At 36.7% G+C, this 11,609-nt stretch overlaps 1 protein-coding gene across 4 annotated transcripts in view; it reads left to right on the forward strand.

Moving 5' to 3' along the window:
- LOC306855087 (transcription factor EB-like) overlaps positions 1-9,009 on the forward strand; it is a 39,236-nt gene extending 30,227 nt beyond the window's left edge. Inside the window, exons 6-10 of one of the 4 annotated variants that reach the window (XM_079393534.1) lie at positions 2,993-3,110; positions 3,691-3,738; positions 4,262-4,337; positions 4,458-4,605; positions 5,588-8,796. In XM_079393534.1, coding sequence (XP_079249660.1) covers positions 2,993-3,110; positions 3,691-3,738; positions 4,262-4,337; positions 4,458-4,605; positions 5,588-6,112 — 915 coding nt within the window. In that variant the 3' untranslated portion in view covers positions 6,113-8,796. Of the gene's footprint in view, positions 1-2,992; positions 3,111-3,681; positions 3,739-4,261; positions 4,338-4,457; positions 4,606-5,587 lie in introns of all 4 variants that reach the window. The other 3 variants (XM_079393532.1, XM_079393533.1, XM_079393531.1) reach the window with 3 other exon arrangements.
- The last annotated feature ends 2,600 nt before the right edge of the window (positions 9,010-11,609 follow it).

The following is an 11,609-nucleotide window of genomic DNA, read 5'->3' on the forward strand; positions in this document are numbered from 1 at the left end:
GAGGAGGGGAGGGGAAGCTGAAAGTCCAGATAGGGGAAAGTTCAGTGTTTAGTTGTTAAGAGAAAGTTGAAGAGAGAAGGTCCCGGTGCAGCTCAGGTTAGTCTCTCCGGGGAGGTTGAGGGTGAACGACAAGGGTGTGCAGCTATGAGAGATTCAGAGGCCAGTATGAAAGACACAAATAAAACTTATGCCATCGTAGAGGTTATCGATGGAGAGAAGATTCAGCTGGTAAGGCCCATCACTCTCCTTTCAGGCTGAAATTGGGTGGGAGGGGGTTGGTTAGTATTGCATTCTGTGCGTTGTATTCCTGGAAACTAGAGCGACTAGAAAGAAAGAGCACATGCCTTGGGCACTTTAAGGACACCGGTAACCTTGCCACACACATTTAGCCATAGGCTTGTAGCATGCTTTGCTCATATATCAGTAAATGGCTCGTTGTTTATGGCTGTTGTTTATGTGGACCTGCAGGAGAGCAACTGAGTACAACTTTTTCAACTGTTAAAGGCATAGTTCACCCCTAAATGACAATTCTGTTATCATTTACTCACCCAAATGGCATTCCAAACCTGTCCAAACAATGCAAGTCAGTGGGGTTCAAAGTTGTTTTGGAACCCACCGATTTTCATTGAATAGAAAAAAGTATGTCTGTTGCCTTCAAATTATGTGTTCTACAAAAGGAAGACAAGTAATTGATGAAAGAATTTGCATTTATTAGATAGCATAGGTGCTTGTTGTTGTTATTATATTTCAATTATATTGCCTTTTTTAATAGTATTGATTTTACAGTATGGAGTGAGTGCATTTGATTGATTTTCCGATTGATCAGCATTCTTGGGGATCTGTTCTCCTTTGTAATGATTGATCTTTGGTTCCAGACTCTCTGATTTGGTCTCCTGCATATAGGAATCATCATGCATAAGTAAATGCTGCTGTTTTTTGCCAGAAACATATTTACCTGAATTAGTCCTGTATGTTGCCAATTTTCCCTACCAGCTTTTCTGTATGCAAAGGTTTTCATTGATAAATGGCCTTATTAAGCTTATCCACAGAACAATTAAATCCCTAATCCTTGTGGATTTGTAATACGGCCATTAAAAAATGCAGACGTGATGAATAATCTCAAATTTGATGTATATAAGGGACATCGGCCACTTTGCTCAATATTTAGTGTGCAATCTATATTTTTTCGGAGGGACATTAGGGATTTTAAAGGTCAGAAGAGACATGGGGGTTCAGAGTCCTAATGAGGCTGCAAAGGCCGCCTCTGACCCTGTTGACCATGTCTCTCCATTGATCACTGTTTCTTTGATCAGTGATTAAAGCCTCTAGAGATGGAATTCCCAGAACCAATAGGGCGTCAAACACTTTGCATTGTGCATACACATATTTTGAATCATTGCCATTTTTTGTCGGGAAGCGGCGTTCACAAGTTCACACCCTCTCTTATACACTTCATTTATCACATTCGAAATGCTTAAAGAGCCATTTCTGTTTTCTCGATATGCCAGTACGGCCTGCTTCACTGAAGTATTGAAAAACACAAGGCGTAAGGTGATGACAGGCATGCGTTTCACCAGAAATAGCGGCTTCACTTTGCATAACGGGCTTGCCTCTCTGACTTTTTACTGTTGATTTGTGTTTGTTTGGCTTCATGCTTCACAGTAGCCTCTGTGATAAGGTATCTGAGCTGTCACGGCTCATTACGAGCTCAGAGCTTGCTTGCTTACAATTATACTAAGACACTAAGATGGAATATAAGATACAACTGGAATAAAACCATAAAGACTTAGATAAGAAAGAGCATAGTCAATCATTTCTCTCACCCAGAAGCAATAGCCGAGAGTGATATTTTTTTATGTTTTATCTCCGGTATCTCTAGCATTTATGGCTTTGCTTTGGAGATAAGCTGAATGTTTATTGGGTATCTAGTGATTGTGATGATTTACCAGGGTTACGCTGAATATAGCTTCATAAAAATGCCATTTGCAAGACTAGCTGTATCTTGTCCAGCAAAGAAAGCTGTTTGGATGGCAGTAAGAACATCAGGGCTCGCAAAATTTCTAAATCCCTGATAGCCCTTCGGGCAGGTACTCTTCAGATTTTGGTAGCCCGAAAATTTATTTAACCAGCCCAAATAAAATAAAGACCATAAATGTCAATCAAAAACATTTTCAATACACAAATATCAACGAATATCAAGGAAAGAGTTTTATTTGACTATTTACAAGGTATCTGCAGAATTCTTAAAAATCTATTTAAGGCAATTTGAAAAATAATTTCTTATACCATTTAACGTATTTAAAAACCTTAAAAACTCTTCAATTTAGTTGTATCAAATTTAAGGACCCGTGGGAGCAATGTTCCCTCAAATGAGTTTTCTTGCTGAGCAAAACTATTCTCTATTGGGTGGACATTTCGGGCACCTGAGCAAAAGCATTCTTTATACCAGACCTGTACAGCACGCACACAAAAAAGTGTGTAACTTTTAACTTTAATGTGCTATTTATATTTGATTTGACCCTTGATGTAACTAAATGATGTACATTTTAGGTTACCTGAGAAAACATTTTTACTGTACAATACACTGCAGTTCAAAAGTTTGGATCAATAAAGTTTTTTATGCTCATCAAGGCTGTATCTATTTGATAAAAAAAATACTGAATATTCTTTCACAAAATAATAGTGTGAAATATTATTGCAATTTAAAATAAATGTTTTCTATTTTAATATACTTTAAAATGTAATTAATTCTTGTGAAGCAAAGCAGTATTTTCAGTGTCACATAATCCTTTAGAAATCATTCTAATATGCTGATTTTTAATCAATGTTGGAAACAATTGTACTGCTTTTTTTATACTGTATTTTTTGGGACCTGTGATATTTAAAAAAAAATGTTATGTAATGCAAAGAAAATTTTGTCTTTGTAACTTTAAATGCTGCTGTTGTCTTCCAACTCACCAAGATGAACGTATATCTCTTTTGTGCACTATAGCTTCCACTGTCCAGCAGCCATTTGGATGTGTACATGGGGCCAGGTATGTCCGGATCAGCTATCGCCATGACCAGCAACTCCTGCCCTGCCAACCTGGCCATCAAGAGAGAGCTGTCAGGTAGAACAGTCTGTAGAGTCATACAAAACAGAGTACTGCTGCACATACAAACACTATTTAAATGTATCTTATCTTTATTAATGGTATATAACATGAAAAACACATTTAGAGTATATAAATGTTTACTTGCTACTGTATACCCACTAACAGTGGTTGTACTGTAAGTGATACGACTTACATGAATTATGGGACGCAACCGAGACATCAGTGTCACAAGGGAAATTGCTGGGAAAGTTAGATCGTACTTACAATTTTCAGTGTTGTTTTTATGGTTAACATCTTGAGAAACCTTATGCACAGTTTTCTTATAATGTGTTGACATACTAACGTAATAAAAACAACAGAAAATTGAGCAGAGCCTACTGCAAACAACATCACTTTACAATTGTTAGACATGAGAGAAACTATTACATAGACCAGCTGGATAAAATTTAAGCAAAGTTTCACCGTTCCAAGGAAATGTCCCTGATTGCCACTATTACAAAAAAATCTGAAATTTTGCATTTGCATGTATTGCAAAACATGTTGATCAAATTAGTTGATTGACGTATTGCCTTTTGTTTTTGGCAAGATGCTGAAGCTCGTGCAGTAGCTAAAGAGAGGCAGAAGAAAGACAACCATAACCAGAGTGAGTATGCGCTTTTCCCCCCTCATTTCTTTCAGTTTATAACCGTTCACAGTTTAAAGTACACTTGCTCTGCTAGTGCCCTGCCATTGACACCCCCTGTCACCACAACCTCCGAGCAAATTCAGCTGACAGCGCACTACACTTTGGTCTATCGTTAACTTGGACAGATCCTGCTGCCGTGGCATTAAAATGTAATTGCCTGTGATATTTCACAAGTATTGGAGTTGTACAATAAGACAGTAATTCTGCAAAGCTTTGCTAAGCTTGGCCTGTTCCCAAATAATTTGGGTTAAGATGGTATATAGTGCCATATCTTGAGCATCATAAACAATTTACACGCAATGAGACTGTACCGGCTACCTCATTTCCCATCATTATTGAAAGATTGAGTCAGAAAACAAACAAAAAAAAAACATGATGGTCAAGGTCAGACAAAAAGGAAGCAATCATGCTGCAGAGCTGAAAGTCTCCTAATACTACTAATTGTTAACCGTACTAACAACCTCTGTTTTTTATTATTTAGTTGAAAGGAGGAGAAGGTTTAACATCAATGATCGAATTAAGGAGTTGGGCACCATGATCCCCAAAACAAATGACCTGTAAGTTTTTGTTCATTTGAGCAAATAAATGATTTAATTGAATTCTGGCCAGATGTGAATTTTGCAGGACAGCTCTGTTTGGAGACATTCATTGATAAACACTTAACATCTTGTGTTTAGGGATGTACGCTGGAATAAAGGCACTATTCTAAGGGCCTCTGTGGAGTATATTAAACGCATGCAGAAGGACATCCAGAGAACCAGAGAGGTGGAGAACAACTTCAGGAGGATGGAGATGGCCAACAAACAGATGTGGCTCCGCATTCAGGTGAACATTCATTCAGCATTTACGTGACAGCCATTATCACAAAATAAAACCTAAGGCCTAAAGCATCCGCTAAGAATAATAGTCTGTTACAGCCTGGAAAACCGTTGACCCAGCAACAAGATGATCATTTAACATGTCTTTAATGTAAGGCTTTTCCATTTTGTTTTCATGTTTATGCAAGTGTATCAATTCTTTTCCCCATAAAATTAATGTTTATTCAGCAAGGATGTGTTAAATTCATCAAAAGTGACAGTAAATAAATACATGCTGTTCTTTTGAACTTCCTGTTCATCATGAAATACTGAAAAAAATATTAAGCAGCACAACTGCTTTCAACGTTGATAATAATAAGAAAAGTTGCTTGAGCATTATTAGGGATGCGTAATATTAAATTTCAGTCCGATACTGTTAGGCCGTTCATTGCTTTTACGTTATGTCCAACAAAATTAAAACACTAAAAATTAAATCAGTCATTTCGAACGCTACAAGTGAATTTAGGCATCATAACATTATAATATGGAGTATGAAAAATAGATTTGCTAAAAAGTATGTTACAGTGTCATTAAGTTATTAGTGATTTGAAAGATTAAATTTAAATTAGAGTTAATCTAAATGTAAAAATAGGGGAAATGGCCATGGAAAAGTAAATACAAAATATAGAGTAGTTAACTAAAACTACAAACATATAAATTTTTGTTGCTTTAAATATTAACAGAAATAAAATTAAATACTTATTTTATTTCAGCTAGATGTCAAGGCAGCATTTCTCATATTTATTTAGTTTAACCTGATATGCTAAAATAACGAAGACTAAAACTGAAATAAAAACAATTGAAATGGAAAATACTAAGTAAAACTGATTCAAACTATTCATAAAATTGTAGTAAATCAATTATACTAAAATACATAAAAATGAGATTTTGAAATATAGTAAGCTGATCATGTAATTTTAATTTTGATTTTTTTTGTGTTCATTCTTCAGGAGCTTGAGAGGCAGGCCCAGATGCACGGCCTCCCCAGCAGCTCTCCATCCGGTCTGAACAACACTGAGCTTCATAACCCCTTCATCAAGCAGGAGAGCAGCCCTGAGGAGAACCATCTCTCACACCAGCCCCATCTCCCTCCTCACTACCCCCAGCATCAGCAGCACCAGGGTCAGCCGCAGCCCCAGCCTCACACTCAGCTCCACCAGCACCTTCACCCCCAGCCCCCGCTGCAGTACCCAGCCGTAGGTAGCTCCCAGCACTTTGACTATGCCCAATCGCTGGACTTGTGCGACGGAGGCATCCCAGGATATCAAGATGGCATGGGGGGCATTGGGGATCTCAGCTCGTTTGGCGTAGGTGTCGCGTCCATGGGAAAGAAGAGCGAGCTGGGCTTCTTGCTGATGGAAGAGGTCCTGTCGCCGCTGGGAGGAGACCCGCTGCTGTCCGCCATGTCCCCCGAGGCTTCTGTGGACAGCAGCCGCCGTAGCAGCTTCAGCATTGAGGACTCAGACATACTGTGACCTGGACAGCCTTAGGTGTTGCTACACGACGTGCATATGATGCGACATGTACACATACACACACACAGATGTTGCATTTAGTCTGGCACACTGTTAACAGGGAAAGGTACGATATTGATGCACTCTGCCACACTGAAACGAGAGTTTAGCTAATTTTTTATTTGACATGTGAAACAAGAAACATGTTTTTAGTGAAATCATGCAACAGTTTTGTTCCACAACTGTCACAGAAATGAAAATATGCATATGTTGATAAATGCAATATAGACTAACTGAACAAACAGAACTGAGATGCTTGAATTCTATCACAGAGAATTGGCCTATATTGAACGTTTTGTATAAAAATATGTCCATAGACACATACAGATTGCCATAAAGCCATAGTTCACCCAAAAATGAACCTGTTGTCAATTTTCTCAGCCTCATGTTGTTACAAACCTATATAAATTTATTTCTTCTGGAAAACCAAACAGTTTTAGCCATTGACTTCCATAGTGATTTTTTTTCATACTATGGAAGTCAATGGCTAAAACTGTTTGGTTTCCAGCTTACTTCAAAATATCTTCTTTTGTTTAGAACAACATGAGGGTGAGTGTATGATTTTGGGTGAACTATCCCCTGTAAACTTTTACATCCGAACCACTCTTACACTCTCACATTCTTTATCTGTAGAATGATCTTTTTTCTGCTTTAACATGTCAGCCATTTCCCACATGTGAGACTGTCACACTCACTTAATGTCCTCTAAATCCAAACAGAAGAGATTTTTGGAGGATTTGTTTTTTCACTAGAAATATAGGCTACCGCCACATCACCATGCTTGCTGTATCAGAGCAATATGCAAAGGCAGCTTATCCTTAGACAGTTTATCCAAAAGCAGGAAGAAAATGGTTCACACATCCATGGAAAATATCAAGAAATTGTTTTCTTAATTTAGATTAATAAATTAATACAATCTTAATTCAAAATAATGTGACTTTTAGTCAGTTGTGAGTGAATTGTTCTTTTAAATGAATCAGACAAAAAGATTCACAAAACAGTCTGAATGATTCATTAGCAAATCAGTCTGAATTTGAATGATTTTTTTGAACGAAGTCCTTATCCACTAATCACACTGGGGTCCTGGAAAAGTCTCTCTGAAAGTGCCCTGTAATGTCCATGAAAAATATTAGAGGAAAAAACATGTTTTCTGCATATTGATCAGTTTAGGCCATACTCAGTTATGACTCTCCACCAACATGGAGAGACAGCTATCAAAAGAAACCTGCCATATCACCCTATCATTAGATTTACACGTGCTTTTTTATGTAGCTGCTGTTGTCATTGTTAAATACAAAGCAATGACGCCAGGCTTCGGTTGGTATTACAGGCCAGACCAGGTGCTAGTGTGACAGTATGTTCAGTGGACGGTGCAGCAGAATGCAGTATGAATTAACCATAAATTAGTCCTGTTGCCACACACACTGCTACTAAGATGCCTTAAAGCCAAGGCCAGATTCTTCAAGAAGCGAAGGCTCAAATGCCCATGCTGGCACTCGGTAAAATAAAGCTGACAGCTGTGAGCCCCATTTGCCAAAGTGAAGTTCATACAGCCCAAGGTGCCTTTGAGGAAAACAGGATCAACTTGAAATTTGATCCCGCTTTTGAGCTGTACAGTGAAGGAAGTTGAATATGTAGAAAATATATGTGTATTGTTATAGGCTTTCTTTTTCTCTTCCCAAAGCACTGGAAAAAAACAAAATACAAATTGAATTTTATTGATATTATAAAGATTTTATGAAGTGCATTTAATTTCAAATGTGTTATGCCACTAAGCCACTTAAATGTACTTTATCTGTACTTTTTAATTTTTCTAAAAACTATTTTTACTATATCACTGCCGAGCCATTGAAATATAAAAATATTTCTGCCATTCTATTATAAGTGCAGAGCCATATTTTTCTTTTCAATTTCTTTTTATTTTTTTTGTACAAAATCGTTAAAACACTTTAGGCTTTATGAGATTAAAAGAACACAATATAATGTTGTTTTTGTATTGATTTTATTCCTTTTTTTAAGAAAAAGACATTTGAGGAAAATTGATACTGCTGAGTGATGATTCATTGTTCATTCAATTTTAATTAAAATGTTGAGAATGTGAATTTTATTGTACAGTTAAATTAAGATGGCTTGTAAACTGCCTGTGTTAAACATGAGCTTTAATAGAACCAATGCGCTGTCCTCAGAAACAGTAGGATGCACCTCCAGTGTCTTATTGCCTAACCACCTCTCACGGTTTTACTGCTTTATTGTTTTAAAGGTACGGTTCATAGGTGCTGAAATGGCACCGTTTAAACCTCATGAATTAGCTTTGAAAATACAGGAGAGAGACCGCAGGTGTATTTTATGCATTGATATTATCACAGGTATATAACAAACTGCCTGGATCATGCCAAGTTAAAACCAGCCGACAACTGTTGATGAGACTTGGTTTACTCTATGCAAATCTTTGACATGGTTAGCTAGAATTGGCATAGTGTAGCGAAATAAGCAAGGGCATTTTGCATAGCATAGCACGAAAGGGCTTCTAATTTTGCTTGTGTGACTTTTCTTGTTTTAGCAAAGCACCAGGAATGAGAAGGTTTGCCATTTAAAATGAAGATACATCTCTTGAAGTAAAGAGTATGCTTTGGTAAAATATCTTAATGATTAAAAAGAAAAGGGAAAAAAAATATATGTACACACTTTGGCATTTCATTGAATGTGTCTCAAGTTTTTACCAAAACCCTCTGAAGGCCTTGAGAATGTTTTAGTACTGTGGATGTGTCATGTTTATGGGATTTGCTCTTTCATAAATATCTGGGGGGGGGGGGGGGGGGAGAAAAAAATGACACATTAAATGTATTTTAGTTGATGGTATATGGCTTGTGTGTTTTGTGCACTTATAATGGGTTTTTATGGTCAGGATGTGAGCGATTCTCTGTGGTGCCATGAGAGGGAGCTCTACACCAGCATACTGAATTATAACATGTTAGAATGAAATACTATTTTGTTAATGCTGACTGAATTTGGAATGTTAATAGGCTGTGTACTGCGTACTAATAAAAATAGGAAGTTTAATATAATGCATTATAAAAAAAAATCTAAATATACATTGTCACATATTTCATTACATTGCATTTTGATACATTGTGACAATCTTATCACATGTATTTCTATACAGCTCTAATTAATTTTTATTTCTGTTTTTAATATACTTTATTCTATTTAAAAATGATACTGAACACAATTTAAATAGATTTTGAGCGGAACAATGTACAACAAATGGAGGAAGAAATAAAAAATATACCCTGGGAAACAACTTTGAGCTATTTTGAAATATTAGAGGAAATAGTTTTTCATGAGCTGACCTCTTTGTTCTGCCTTACAACAATATCCACCCACTTCCTTATATTAAACCTGATTTCTTATCAATAGCAGCTTAATGTCTTCAGCACCACATTTGGTTTGGCACAAATTACACATTTTTTTTAGGGCTATAAAAAGATTATGTGTGAACACTGACTCGTTATTTAATTCAAGCATCAATGTTGACTAATCTGCCATAACCAATTAATTTTCCCATACACTCATGATTCAAGAGATTATCTTCAGTGGGAAGTTTGACTAAAGCAGTCACAAAAAAATCCAGCTGTATCCTCTAGGGGGCACCAGAGAACCGTGAAACTCCCTGAGTGCAACCTCATTTATTTCCTGTAACAATTACAGAAACAGCACTGCAATGCAATTAACCTATTTTTAAATACAATTTTATTAGGGCAGTTTATCCCAGATAAAGAGAGGCTTAAAATAGGACGAGGTGAGGAATAATTAGCTTGCAGTCATCTTGCCACCTCACGCAGATGAAACGCTCTGGCCGAGAACTGTGTTGCTTCATTAAAATGAGTGAACTGTAAACAGAGACGGAGAAGAAGTGGAGAATTAATTTTCTCTTGCACAGTGTCAATTAAACGGACCTCTTGATATATCATCTAAAGAAAACAAATAAGAATTCAACACGTATCAAAGATAAACATGACTCAGAGTTTATATGAGAAATCATAACAAAATCCAGTTATCACTATATAGTGGTGCAGGCCTTGATCTAACCCGAGGTTAACATGCTAAGTGAATAAAAATACATACTGTATTCACACTCTGAATGACTTGTCTAATGCATTTATAGCTTATTATTATAATTCATTTGTGCTCTTTATTATATATTACATATTAAATTATATATTAAATGTATCCGATATTACTAAACAGTTTTTTGTTTGTTTAAAAGAAGATAAAAGAAGATGGAGAAGATTTGTAAAAGGTTGAAGACCATTAGCTGTAAAGCCTGACAAATCAAAATAAAATAAAATAAAAATTTAATAGTTTACTGAACTAAATATTTTTTAAAAGGTTTGCATAAGTGTTTTATGTTTTGTATCATATTTGATGCATCAGGCTTTTATGGCTAATGTATCAAATTTGAGAATATGGACATATGCTGAAAAAACAGCTCGGTTTTATTCAGAGGCACAAACTACACAAAAACATGCACTTTGGTGCAGATGCTGATATTTACTGTCCATGGCCAAAAATTGTAATTATAGTCTGATAGCCTGTAATGTAAATCAATTATATTTTTTATAACAGACTACTTTTAAAAATATCAGTTGTTACTCTAGATCCCCAATGATATGTCTCATTATTATGACTTAAATGCATAGTTCAAGTATCAAATACGATTCTGTAAGTTGTACAGGCTTAAGCAATACAAATCTGATGATGAGAATAAAAGCTAATGGCATACCCCAGAAATCTTGCGATTTGTCCAGATTCCTGTGGAGTGTGGTCTACAATGACTTGGAAAAGGCCCATTGTACTGTATGTGGAGCTTCCATGCAGTTTTCTCCTCACTAAACGTTCTAGATATCTAACAGTGTGAAAGTATGGTCTATTTTTCATCTGTCAAATTAAAAAAAATTGGAGATTGTATCCTTAAAACTGTGGTATTTGCTCCTGCTGTGCTCATGGACGAAGGTTCAGACTCACACACATATTCCTCTAGCCGCCATCTGCATCAAATTGGACACTGGCATGAAGAAAGTGCTGTGCAAGTCTGGACTGTTGGTGGTCTCCCTTCTCTCAAGTCCTGCCCCATGATTATTCACCTTCCTTCAGACTCTGAGTGCTGAAGATGCATATCTGAGTTAAACAGCCCTTCTCGGGCTTAAATCAAGACAAATCGGCTTATTCAGATTCAGACGTCCATGTGTCTTTAAGCCTCCTCAGGCCCCAGCCTGGCAAAATGCCATTTTCTGCCTGTTCTTTATGATGCTAATGGACTTCCATATCTAATAAATCCCTGTAGATTTGAAGTGTGAAGATGTTATGGCCCCCTTCGACCCCCCTCAAGACACATTTTTTCATTCATCCCACGACTCATTTTCCTGCTCGTCAAAACACATGTGAAAATGCCTGACCA

This window comes from Barbus barbus, assembly GCF_936440315.1.
Source record: "Barbus barbus genome assembly, chromosome: 35".
Classification (NCBI taxonomy): Eukaryota; Metazoa; Chordata; class Actinopteri; order Cypriniformes; family Cyprinidae; genus Barbus; species Barbus barbus.